Source organism: Hemitrygon akajei, chromosome 7 (genome assembly GCF_048418815.1).
Source record: "Hemitrygon akajei chromosome 7, sHemAka1.3, whole genome shotgun sequence".
Classification (NCBI taxonomy): Eukaryota; Metazoa; Chordata; class Chondrichthyes; order Myliobatiformes; family Dasyatidae; genus Hemitrygon; species Hemitrygon akajei.
The window spans coordinates 134,143,076-134,156,834 of record NC_133130.1 but is presented as its reverse complement, the minus strand read 5'-3'; the positions used below and the strand labels follow the sequence as shown (position 1 = coordinate 134,156,834).

General features: G+C 39.6%; 1 protein-coding gene across 3 annotated transcripts in view; it reads right to left on the bottom strand.

Annotated features, from left to right (window-relative positions):
• tctn2 (tectonic family member 2) overlaps positions 1-13,759 on the bottom strand; it is a 47,742-nt gene that overhangs the window by 33,278 nt on the left and 705 nt on the right. For all 3 annotated transcript variants that reach the window (XM_073052018.1, XM_073052019.1, XM_073052020.1), the window contains exons 2-7: positions 13,414-13,524; positions 9,326-9,396; positions 7,125-7,335; positions 4,061-4,161; positions 3,031-3,230; positions 964-1,084 (exon numbers count right to left, since the gene is read on the bottom strand). In XM_073052018.1, the coding sequence (XP_072908119.1) occupies positions 964-1,084; positions 3,031-3,230; positions 4,061-4,161; positions 7,125-7,335; positions 9,326-9,396; positions 13,414-13,524 (815 nt within the window). The remainder of the gene's footprint in view (positions 1-963; positions 1,085-3,030; positions 3,231-4,060; positions 4,162-7,124; positions 7,336-9,325; positions 9,397-13,413; positions 13,525-13,759) is intronic.

Below are 13,759 nucleotides of genomic sequence, written 5' to 3'. Positions count from 1 at the left end.
GCACCCTTATTTTCAAATGCCTTTGATAAAGTCCCTTATTGGAAATTAGTTAAAGTACATGCGCTAAAAACATTCAGACAGAAAAACCAGAGAGTAGAAATTATTGGGATTTCCACATTCTAACCCCTTACAGACGTAGGTGCTAACTAGCTGGCAAAGCCGGGATCAGTGTCCAGTAATTCACAAGATAAATTAATTACTTAGTTAGGGAACCAAATGTACCAATGTTCCAAATTTACCAATGATACAGATGGGCTTGTGAACTCTGGAAAAGATTCAACAAAGCTCAAGGCAATTTGGAAAAGTGAGTACACAAATATGTGGCAGGTGCAATATATCCTAGGCAATTGTGTTTTTCTAGTTTGATAGGGAAAACAGAAAAGCAGAGCATTAACACAGATGGGTACATGATAATCAGGATGGACGTGGTGACTCAAAGGGCCTGATTCTGTGCTGTCTGACTATACCATTCCTGCTATTCCTGCTCTTATTTCAATTTTCCTAATAGGTATAATGTAAATTGCTTTCCTCCAGACAATTTGCATTGTGAGATGATTTAACCATAGCTCTACAGGCAGCATTGAAAGTGATCAGTTTAGCTTTCAGCCACTCTCTGCCCAATATGCTATATGTTTATATATAATCATGTAAAATACATGATTAATTCTGTTCTTCTAACTTTGGAGATTTAGGTATCTCATCTGCCTATTTTACAATTCCATATCTGCACAACAGCAATCACACGTATCTAGGAATGGTGATGAAGGTAACAATGCAGACAAAATTACAGATTACCTGTTTCCAGGTTTTAGAAATTAAACAGTTTACGAACTGCCTGATTAGTCTTACTACACTTAATACTACAAAATTTACCTCAAGTTACCAAGAGTACAATATGGATGCTAATATATTTTCAGTCCTCCTTGAAAATCTTGTGTAAAGAAGGTGCCCTGCCTTTCCTACCTGTGGAATGGTAAAGAGCTCATCTTCACGTCTAACGATAGGATCTCCCTGATGGTAGCCAACAGGAATGTTTACTGTTGTAGATGTGGCCATGCCAAAGGAAAGTTCTTCAGCAACATCACTATTGAAAGGAAGAAGATTAAATTTCAACAGGCAGAGAATTTTACCACATGGAATCCAAGATACTCAACTGCATTCTAAACAAGATCTCCGATTTCAAAGATGCCCCATTTTATATCAATGTAAATCCATTACCTCTAGAAGGCACTGAAAGAAGCGATATTGATGCATCTAGGGCAGGGGTTTCCAACGTGGGCTCCACGGACCCTTCAGTTAATGGTAAGGCTCCATGCATAAAAAGGTTGGGAACCCCTGATCTAGGGAAAGCCTCATCATAAGAAGACTGAGAGGAGAACTGTCAGAAGCACAACTATCGATATGGACAAAATGGTGTGTTTCAGTGGCATAAACCTGATGCAATATTTTTCTATAGTCATTAGCAAATGCCTTAGCACATTTATCATTCATTCCATCACAAAAGATGCTTCCTTCAAATCCTAACTGCTCAGAATATCACTGAATGACAAGAATTGCTGAATGACACATTACTTCTATGTCATTTAGAATTCTTCTTGCCTAAATACAGGAGATTCTGCAGATGCTGGAAATCCAGAGCAACACACACAAAATACTGGAGGCACTCAGCAGGTTAGGTAGCATCCATGGAAGAGAATAAACAGTCAACATTTCAGGACGAGACCTTTCATAATTTTCCACTTCCCATTCTAGTTCCCTCTCTCCACTTATCTCCCTCTGGTTCCTCTCCTCTATGGTCCATTGTCTTCTCATATTAGATTCCTCCTTCTTCAGCTCTTTACCTCTTCTACCTATCACCTGCTAGCTTGTCCTCCTCCCCCTCCCCCACCTTCTTATTCTGGCTTCTGCCCCCTTCCTTTCCTGTCCTGGTGAAGGATCTCGGCCCAAACCACCAACCGCTTATTCCCCTCTATAATCGCTGCCTGACCTGCAGAGTTCTTTCAGCATTTTCAGTGTATTCTTGGGTAGCTTTTCTCAGTGTCACTTCCCTCACAGTTTAAAAGTCGGTATTTATTTACACTCAGCAGACATTTTCACAAGGACCTTCACGGAGAGTATATCAGCTCTCATATCATCAGAATGAATGGAATCACGGATCCCCCACAGCAGGGGATCCCAACCTGAGGTCCATGGACCCCTTGGTTAATGGTAGGAGTTCATTGGTTAATGGATGGATGGATGGATGGATGGATGGATGGATGGATACTTTATTCATCCCCATGGGGAAATTCAACTTTTTTCCAATGTCCCATACACTTGTTGTAGCAAAACTAATTACATACAATACTTAACGCAGTAAAAAAATATGATATGCATCTAAATCACTATCTCAAAAAGCATTAATAATAGCTTTTAAAAAGTTCTTAAGTCCTGGCGGTAGAATTGTGGGGAGTATTGGGGAGTGCAGGAGGTTTACCAGGGTGCTGCCTGGCTTAGAAGGCATGTGCTATCATGAGAGGCTGGATAAATTTGGGTTGTTTTCTCTGAAGCACTGGAGGGTGAGGGGAGATCTGATAGATGTTCATCAGATTATGAGAGACATAGATAGAGTAGGCAGGGAGTATCTCTTTCCCAGGGTTGAAATGTCTAATACCCGAGGGCATGTATTGAAGGTGAGGGGGGGTAGGTTCAAGGGAGATATGAGGAGTTAAGTTTTTCACTCAGAGAGTGGTGGATGCCTGGAATGCGCTGCCTGGTATGGTGGTAAAGACAAATACATTAGAGGCTTTTAAAAGACATTTAGATAGGCTCATGAATATGAGGAAGATGGAGGGATATGGACATGGTGTAGGTAGGAGGGATTAGTGTTTGGGTGTTTTTGATTTGCTTTTTCGCTGGTTCGGCACAACATTGTGGGCTGAATGGCCTGCTCCTGTGCTGTATTGTTCTATGTTCTACAAGCACAAAAGATTATTTAGAAAAATAATTTTACCAATGATAGACTCTTTGTTTACAATTACATCAACTTACACAGTATTGCCTTCAAAGAACAGCCCCAAATATGGTGAGTTCTCCAGAGAAGACTGCACACAGAGGAATGGGAACCAGTCAGGAGATCTCGGCACAGTCTGAACAGAGCATAGCTGGTCAAAGGGTTGGGACACATTGCCACCAAATATTCCTGGAATGCAGTGGGAATTAAACAGCTTAATCATGTCAGGTGTGCATTCCTGGAAACAAAAAAGGTATATTTATTTAAAATGCATATTTCAGATTCAATGAGATACGACAGAACACTCACAACAGATAAATCTTTTCAAGAACTAAAAAAGTTGAAGGTGATGGAAACGTGAAATACAAACAGAAAATCCTGGAAATACTCAGGTGTTCAGGTAGCATCTGTGGAACAAGAAACAACTGTTTCTCACTGGGAAATGGAGGAAACAAGTTAGGGAAAGCGGAGATGGAGTGGATATGACAAAGGAGATACTGAAAGGGAATGAGAGAGCACAGGGTAATGTTAATACACAGCAGATCAGACTGTATCAATCCTTGTGCACAACTGACAAAAATCTCCACCTGATGAAGAGTCTGGGCCTGAAACATCAACTGTTTATTTCCCCTCCATAGATGCTGTCTGAATTGCTAGGTTCCTCCAGTATTTTGAGTGTGTTACTCAAAAATTTCCGCCATCAGTGAAAGGCCTCAGTCCAAAACGTTGATTGTTTATTCCCCTCCATAGATGCTGCCTAATCCGCTGCGTTCCTCCAGAGTTTTGAGTGTGTTACTCAGAAATTTCCACCGCCATTGAAGAGTGAACATCACAACTGCAAATTTTGAAATGGAGACGCACCACTAAGCCTCAAATTATTCCAAATGTTCACCATAAATTTAAACCTGAATAACCCACATGCAGTTACACACACAACACAGATACTGTACATTTACACCAACAGCTGTCATTTAAATTTAAATTATATACAGTGAAACTTCACAATTTGTAAAATGATTAAAAATCCACAGCTGATTAACTAATGTGTGGTGTGAAGAACAGGCATACCTTATCACAGCAGCATCCTACATCACAAGCTTTTGCCATTAAGTTGCACGGGCAGGGTCCAAGTGGACGGTATTTTTGTTTTGGAATCTGCTGGTTGTTTTCTATTAAAACAAGAACAGAAACGTTAAACAGCTCATGATTAACCTGAGTCTGAGAACTAAATACTGCAAGAAGCAGAACACCGCTGCACTCTTCAGAGTGTGTTAACCCCACAGTGGATCACCCATTCAGACACATTGGTCAATATACATGAGGACTGTCACAGTGATACTGCATGGGCCTGAGTACCCTCAAAACAGACAGGGAATCAGCTGGCGTTCCCTTCTAATTGTGATCTGGCTGGAAACATCCAGGGGCAGGCTGAGCAGCCTCAGACTAGACAGTGAATTAACTAGCGTTCCCTCCCTCTAATCTTGATCCGGTTGGAAACGTCAACAGACAGGCCAAGCAACCTCAGAGGAGACAGTCAATTAGCCAGAGTTCCCTTCTTCTAATTGTGATCCGGATGGAAACATCAATGGACAGGCCAAGCAGCCTCAGAGTAAATGGGGAATTTGCTGGCATTCCTTTCTTCAAATTGTGATTCAGCTGGAAACATCCATGGACAGCCTGAGCAGCCTCAAACTAGATGGTGAATTAACTGGCGTTCCCTCCATCTAATCTTGATCCCACTGGAATCATTGATCAACAGGCCGAGCAGCCTTAGACCAGACAGTGAATTAGCTGGTGTTCCCTTTTTCTACTTGTGATCCGGCTGGAAAAAATCCATAGACTGGCCGAGCAGCCTCAGAGTATATGGCGAATTAGCTGGAGTTTCCTGCTTCTAATTGTGATCAGGTTGAAAACATCGACAGACAGGCCAACCAGCCTCAGACTCGACGGTGTATTACATAGCATTCCTTTCTGATCATGATCTGGCTGGAAACATCCACAGACAGACTGAACAACCTCAGATTAGTCAGTGAATTAACTGAAGAGAAGCAATCTCCATCACATCAAACAATTAAAAGATTACAAATAAAATAAAAACACACTTATTGTTTAAAAAGGAATTAAGAAATGTAATCCTGTGTTTTAATAAATTATCATTATTTCACAATATACACCAATTCAATATACAGAATAGTAGCCCACATTGTGGAAACCAAGTCTTCGCCCTATACATTCAGAACTCATACATTCCAGAGGATTTTTTAAAACATTTACTGTATCATAAACCATTACTGTACCAGGGACATCCAACTGGTACATCATGGGCCAAATGGCCTGTCCAGTACTGTACTGATCAATGCTCAAATCCTTGAGAAATCATTGGAACTGATACTGTTTTAAAACTGTTAAAACATTCATTTTAATGCCAATTCCCACAAAATACTAAGCTCAGTAATGACTCAATGCTTTTTAAAAATTTCTACTAGAAACAATCAAAACTTGCTTAGTCAACCAATTCACAAAAAGTATCCCGAAAGTTGGAAGAATCCTGACTGGCTGCATCACAGGAACATAAGAAACTGTGGAGAAGTGGGCTCTGCCCACTACATCCCTTCCCACCATCAGTAATATATACAGGAGCCACTGCCTCAAAGAAACAGCACCCATCATCAAAGACCCCCACCATCCAGGCCATGCCATCTCACAGCTACCATCGGGCAGAAGATACAGAAGCCTGCAGTCCCACACCACGGGGTTCAAGAACAGCTACTTCCTTTCAATCATTCAGTTTTTGAACCAACCAAAACAACCTTAATCATGACCTCCGCATTGCAAAACTGACCACATTGTATGCAACTTAATTTTTTTCTAATTGTGCTCTTCCTTGTAAGGAATTGTGTATAATTTATGTTTAATTCATGTCTATCTCATAAATGCTGCTTATCTGATGCTATGTATCAGTGGTGTTTTACACAGCACATGCATAAGACCTAAGACATAGGAGAAAAATTAGGTCATTTGGCCCATCGAGTCTGCTCCACCATTCCATCATGGCTGATCCATTTTCCCTTTCAGCCCAATCTTCCTCTTCTTCTTGTATCCCTTCAGGCCTGACTAATCAAGAATCTATTAGCCTCTGCCTTAAACAGACAATAAACTTGACTTTGACTTGGAAACAGTGCTTCAATAAATGCGGAAGCACAACCAACCTACAGGCCACAGTACTGGCATCAAAGGGCTCATTTTAGACAACATAGCATCAAGGAAGCATCCATTCAGAAGCCCACAATGGAACTAATGAAGGATGTTGACCAGAAAAATAAAGGTTTCAATTAAGATTCTTTCAGTATTGCTCTCCTATTAACTGCATAAGGACAGAATCAGAAAATGAAGCCATCAGCCCATCACACCAATGATTACTGTGTGTGATAGCAATTCATTTAACCAAACTCCAACAAATGTTTTTCCTTTAGGTCAGAGATGAAGAGGGCAATGAATCTATGAGACTCATTGCCACAGACAACTGTGCAGGCCAAGTCGTTGGGTATATTTAAAATGGAGGTTGACAGGTTCTTGATTAGTCAGGACATCAAAGGTTACAGGGAGCAGGCAGGAGAATGGGGTTGAGAGGGTTAATAAATCAATCATGATGAAATGGTGGAGCAGGCTCAATGGGCTGAATAGCCTAATTCTGTTCCTATGTATTATGGTCAAATATGAATCCGATTTTAATTCATCCTCCCATCCTCTCCCCATTCCCATTAAACTCTTGTCCAGATTCTGACACTCATCTTCATACTACAGACAATGGAACTAATCCACACAATTTCGGGATGTTGCAGGAATATGCAAACTCCAAACTGTCATCGCTAGAGATAAGGATCGAACCCAGGTCTCTGGTGTTTTGAGGCAGCCACACCACTAGCTGCTCCGTTGTGTCACCACAGATTGACACCATGTCACAGTCTGCACAATGGGGAGAAACCAGCCTCTGCATATCATTGTGCCCAGACATCACATGGTCTTGACAAGGAAAGAAAGATTTGCATTATTTACAGCTGCTTTCATACCCAAAAAAAACCCCAAAGTCGTTCCAGCATACGAAGCACTCACAAGTTGTATGTAAACTGACCATTTATCATTCCTTGGAAAGTGGAGTTCACATATATTATAGCTTGAACAAGCAGTGTTGCTGAAACATTGCCATTTAGACAGGCAGTTACACGGAGTGTTTCGAGAATGCAGAGTGGTTCCGAACAGCAGCGGGCTTCATCTGATACATTTTCACAAAGTATGAGTGGTCGGTCCAGGGTAAGCTGCACATTCACCATCAACAGGTTGAACTGTAATAAAATTCACAAGAGCTAATTATACCAGTTGATACAGGATATTTTAACAGACAGATCACTCAGCTATTGTTGGTCACAATCTGGTCACTCTTACAATGCTGTGCAAAAGTCTTAGAGCAAGTATTAATGGTATTGGTCCATGGCATAGAAATGTTGAGAACCAAACACACAAAACATATGCCACCAAATTCTTTTTTCTTAAAGTAGTGATACCACTTTCTTCTGAAGATCTAAGGGAAAGTTAAATATAGAACAGATGCAGCAGCCATGCATCCCTTCAACCTCTTCCTCAAAGTTCAAAAGTTTAAAGTAAATTTATTATCGAAGTACAAATGTATCACCATATACAATCCCGAGATTAGTTTTCTTGTGGACAAACTCAGTAAATCTATAGAATAATAACCATAGCAGAATTAATGAAAGACCACACAGTTTGGGCATTCAACCAGAGTACAGAAGAAAACAAACTGCGAAAATATGAAAAGAAATAAAAACAATAAATAACTAAGCAATAAGCATCAAGAACCATGAAATGAAGAGTCCTTAAAAGTGAGTCCATTGATTGTGGGGACATTTCAATGATGGGGCAAGTGAAGTTATCTCCTTTGGTCCATTCATTAAGATCACAGTTGATCTTCCACCTCAATGCGATTGTCCTGCCTCCATTCTGAAATCCAGGAGGTGAGGCAGCAGTGGGAAGCTTACAAAAAGGTCCTTTCTGACTGGCTAAAAGAGCTTCCAGAAAAAAGTATTTCTGAGGCTAATTGAGAGACAAATGAGCAAATAAAAGGAAAGCAGGCTCTAGCAGAGCAGCCATTGTGATAGTGGGCTAGTGTTTGAATGTTAAGTATTTCTGGCTCTGGTTAAAACAAGTGCAGGTAATGTTCTTTGAATTTTTTTAATTCTTAGAGCATTCACAGTGGTGGTAAGGGTAGTAATGTGCTTCTCCTGCAAAATGTGGGAGATCAGGGAGACTTCCAGTGTCGTTCAAGACTATGCTTGTGGGAAGTGTGTCCAGCTGCAGCTCCTGACTAAAGGAGCTGGCTGTGCACAGGATCATCTGAGATGCTGGGAGTATTTTAAAGAGGAGTTTTAGTGAGGTTGCTACACCTGAGGTACAAGCAGAATGTACTTGGGTGAGCAGCAGAAAAGAAAAAGTAGTTGACACAGTGTGTAGGATTAGCCTGTGTCCATTCTCCTCAAAAACAAGTAGACCTTATTGGATACCATCGAGGAAGAGGTGGGGGGAATGACTGTTCAGGAGAAGACAGCATTAGCCAGGTCTCTAGCATCACGAATGGCTCAAAGCCTCAGTGGGTAAGTGTGAAGTTGGACAAGACTCTAGTGATGGGGGACTCAATTGTTAGGGAAAAGAAAGTGATGAGATCCTGCACAGTGAATATAGGCAACTAAGGAAGTTAAGCATGACTTTAGGAATAGTAATTGTCTGACTTCCAGTGCCACGTACTAGTGAGGGTAGGAATAGGAGAATATGGTAAATTAGAGAATTGGTAGGAGGCTGGATTTTTTGACCATTGAGATCTCTGATATGGAACAGGGGTTCAGATACGCCTCTACCAAAGGAGGTGCAAGATAGTCCTCCCCTCCACCTTGAGCAAGGTTTTGTACCTGCTTAGCACCTCCCCCCCACCCCCGGATCAAGGTCACATGAAACCATGGAAGCAGGTGGTGGGTGGTCGTATGAGCAGCTGGTACATATCACAAGACCTGGTTGTGCAACCACTAATGCCAGGCAGATAATCTCCAAAGAGTATTGATAATGGATGGGGGTAGAAAATTTGCAAAGAACAAAGAACAAAGAACAATCACGGTCGTGACCGTGATCACCTACATCACATGACATGGCACAAATGAATGATGTGATACCTTTTTGTGCTACAACAGGGTTGAAGAAAACTTTTTAATAAGTAAAGAAAGCAAAGCACAAAATCAAGGATGTTTCTATAGTTTAAAAAAAACTAACCTCATCAACAGAGCTAGTCAGTCTCCAATTATCAGTGCGATTTCTCTCCACACAGTTGGACTGCAACAAATCTTTTTTTTAAAAAAGTAAGGTTAACAAAATTGTTTCCTTGTTCCAAAGTGAGTTGCCCACACCCTTATTCCCTCTAACCTCCACATCAACAAAATGAATAATAAATTAGTAGAGAAACAGTCCTCAGTTGAATAGAAAAAAAGCAAAAGTCTTCAAAATATAGATTGTTTCACTATTTTTCTGTTAAAGATATTATACATTCAGATGTACAAGAAATCAGATTGCCATTCAAGATGCAGAAATGACTTTTAGTAAAGACAAATGTATTCAATCTGAGAGGATTGCCAGGGCAGCACTCTGCCTCCCCCATTAGCGAGCAGGGCGGATTGCTGTGACCACCCTTCCTCCCATTTATGACATTCACCTGAAGCATAGCCGAAGCATTGTCGATGATCCCTACCACCCATCCCACAGTCAGGAAGGAGGTACAGGAACATCAGGACTAGGACTGCCATCTGTTTTTGGATGATAACATTATGTCCTTTGAACAGTTATCTAATAAATATAACTTATCTAAAATCCATTTTTTTAGATATTTACAAGTTAGAAATTTTTTATATAATGAACTAAAGTCTTTTTCGAAAGAATGTCCATTGGACATTACAGAAAGAATTTTAGCTCTCAATCCTTGTCAAAAGGGTTTAGTAACTATTATTTATAATATGATTATGAATGTACAGTCAGATATATCAGAAAAAATTAAGAAGGAATGGCAGGAAAAATTGCATTGCCCTATATCTACTGAGCAATGGGAAAAAATTTTATCATTGGTAAACTCATCCTCTATCTGTGCTAAACATGCTCTAATACAATTTAAGGTTGTGCATAGAGCTCACATGTCTAAAGATAAACTTGCTCGATTTTATTCTTATGTTAATCCAACCTGTGACAGATGTCATTCTGATGTTGCTTCATTGACCCATATGTTTTGGTCTTGTCCTTGTTTACAAAACTATTGGAAAGATATTTTTAATATTATTTCAAGAGTTTTAAATATTAATCTCCAACCACATCCTTTTACCGCAATTTTTGGTCTACCAATGATAGATAATAAGCGTTTATCCGCTTCATCCCAACGAATGATTGCATTTGTTACACTAATGGCTAGAAGATCTATTTTACTGAATTGGAAAGAAAATAATCCTCCAACTGTATTTCAGTGGCTCTCTCAAACTATTTCCTGTTTGAGTTTAGAAAAAATTAGAAGTGCGGTTTTTAATTCTTCAGTTAAATTTGAGGAAACTTGGAGACCATTTATTCAACATTTTCATATGAATTAAATGGTCTGATCCTGAACCTTATTGTTACTATCCTGAATTGTATGGATGGAGGTTCGGAGTCATCGACACTACTGTATGTATTTAACATTATGCAATTGCCCATGTTGGTTAGTTTTTTTTTATTAGTTGTTTTTTTTATTCTTTTAGTTTTTTTTGGGGGGGGGGTTTCTTTTTCTCCTTTTTCTTTTTTTTCTTAAATCCTTTACATTAATACTATGAGTTTGGGAGACTTTATATATTGATTAATACATATCTGATTGTTAATTAATCTATTAATTGTGTACTCTCAAATGTTTTGTACTTATATTTTACTTATGTTTTTCTTAAAAATTAATAAAAAGATTTAAAAAGAAAGAAGGACTAGGTCTGCCAGACTGGGTAACAGATCTTCCCTCAGGCTATGAGACGAATGAATACCCTGCCACCATCGAGGTCTCATCACTAGGACAGTGAGCTGTTTACTCTACTGTTAACTGTACTGTTTACTTGTGCAGTGCACTACATGTATTTAGAATTGTATTTTTAACTTATTGCTCTATGTGCTGAGTGTGATATATGTTGTGCACTGTGGTCTAGAGGAACGTTGTTTTGTTTGGTTGTGTATAGAGCCTAGCAAAATTATTCAGTCCTCAACTCTTTGTTCACATAAATGAGTATTATGTTTGGTGTTTTTGATCAATTTAACTTGATAATTTTTATTTGTGAATCACATGCTCCTTCCCCCCCCCCCAGAGTAAAGCCAAAAAAAGAGAAAATTGTCAAGCATGAAAAACTAAAAATTCTGAATCTGAAATGTCAACAGTTCAAAAGTATTCATCCTTGTTTTGCTCAGTACATAGTTAAACCACCTCTCACAGCTATTACAGCCGGTATTCTTTCTGGATAAGTCTCAATTAGCTTTGCACAATGTGATGGAACAAAATTTGCCTATTCATCATTGTAAAAAGCTCAAGCTGTGCCAGGCTAGCAATCCTGGCGGTGGATAGCAATCCTGAGGTCTTGCCAGAGATGTTCAATTGAGTTAAGATCAGGCCACTCAAGGCCATCAATTTTCTTCTTTTAGATAGATAGATACTTTATTCATCCCCATGGGGAAATTCAACTTTTTTCCAATGTCCCATACACTTGTTGTAGCAAAACTAATTACATACAATACTTAACTCAGTAAAAAATATGATATGCATCTAGATCACTATCTCAAAAAGCATTAATAATAGCTTTTAAAAAAGTTCTTAAGTCCTGGCGGTAGAATTGTAAAGCCTAATGGCATTGGGGAGTATTGACCTCTTCATCCTGTCTTTTTACTGCTGAAAGATGAAGTTCCTCCCCAGTTTAAGCTTTCTGGCAGGGGAAAGCAGGTTTTTATCCAAGATCTCTGTATTTAGCAGTATTCATCTTCCCATCAATCCTGACTGGATTTTCAGTCCTTGCTGCTGAAAAGCATCCCCATAGCATGATGCTATCTCCACCATACTTTACAATAGGGATCGTGTTACCTGGCTGATGTACAGTATTAGATTTATGCCACATTTCCTGCAGTTTTGAGGCCACAAGGTTCCATATTAGTCTCATCCAACCACATAAACTTCTTGCATATCTAAGTGACACTTTGCAAAATCTTTATGGGCACGGACATGCTAATTTTTTTTTAAACCCAAGGCTTCCTCCTTGCCATTCTTCCATAAATGCCCTGTTTATGCAAAACCTTAGATTGTGGAGCCATGAACTTCATCTCCTTCAACTTACAAGACATCACTCAGGGTCTTGGGCTATACGTGTTCTTTGGTGTGTTTACACTATTACATGCACTGTGTGTGACTGTTGGTACTGTGTTTTGCACCTTGACTCCGGAGGACCGTTGTTTCATTTGGCAGTATTCCTGTTTATGGCTGAATAGTAATTAAACTTGAGCTTAAACTTGAACTTGATGTACCAATTAAAAAGTTAGTGGGGGTGTGCCACCTTCCTTTAGCCTCTCGAGGAAGTTAAGCTTCCTTTGCTCAGGCATCCATGGTTGAACAAGAGCAGGCTACTGGTGATGTTGAGGTAGGTTGGATCACTGAAATGGGGCTGAAACAGATCAATGAATGTAGTAAAGCAACCAGAAGTTCAGAGTCGTCCACACTGACTGCACTAAGATTTTCCACACGAAATCTGCACTGCGTCAGACAGGAAGGCTCTACAACTGGTAGTCATCACTGGCACCAGCTTATCCAGCTTCAAGGACATGTGTACAGAAAGTTGCTGGAAAAGGGTTAGGAACATCATGAAGGATCCCATCCACCCTGTTCATGGTCTGTGTCCCACTACCATCAACACCAGAACCACCAGACTCAAAAAGTCACTTTCCCCAAGCACTAAGGCTGATCAACAACTCCACCACGTTATTATTTCCTGTCAGCCACCTTATGTACAGTCTAACATCACTTTATGGACATAAAATCAATATCTATAAGCTATCTCATGTACTTATATTTATTCCATTTTAATTTATTATTGTGTTCTTTATCTGAACATTTTTTATATGCTGCATTGGAGTTGGGGTAACAACTGTTTTGTTCTCCTTACACTTTTGTACAGGAAATGACATATTGAAGTTAGTGTAGTCAATTAGCATTAAACCCACAAACTTGCAACACAAAGAGCAAACGTCTCACTAACCAAACCCCAGCTAAAATTAATTTTAACTTCAATTCACTTAATCATTGTTGAAACTAATGTACTTTAAAAACATACCATCAGTAGCTGCAACTGTTTCCACGCCAAGTTTAAAAGTAGAAGTGTTTTCACCCACCAAGAACACGTTTACTTCAGGACCTGATGCAATCAGAAACGATGGCAGGAACTCTAGATAGTGAAATAGTTATAATATTAGATCAGAAGCTGCCAAGGATCATTGAATCTTACAGCACACAACCTCCACCACTTTAGCCAACTCTTTTATTAAAAAATCCTATTTTACATCTAAAGATTAGCAAAAAAAAATAGAAGCTGATGCAATGTCTAGATCAGGAATTCCCAACCTCTTTACAGCACGGACCCTTACCATTAGTTGAGGCGTCCATGGACCCCAGGTTGAGAA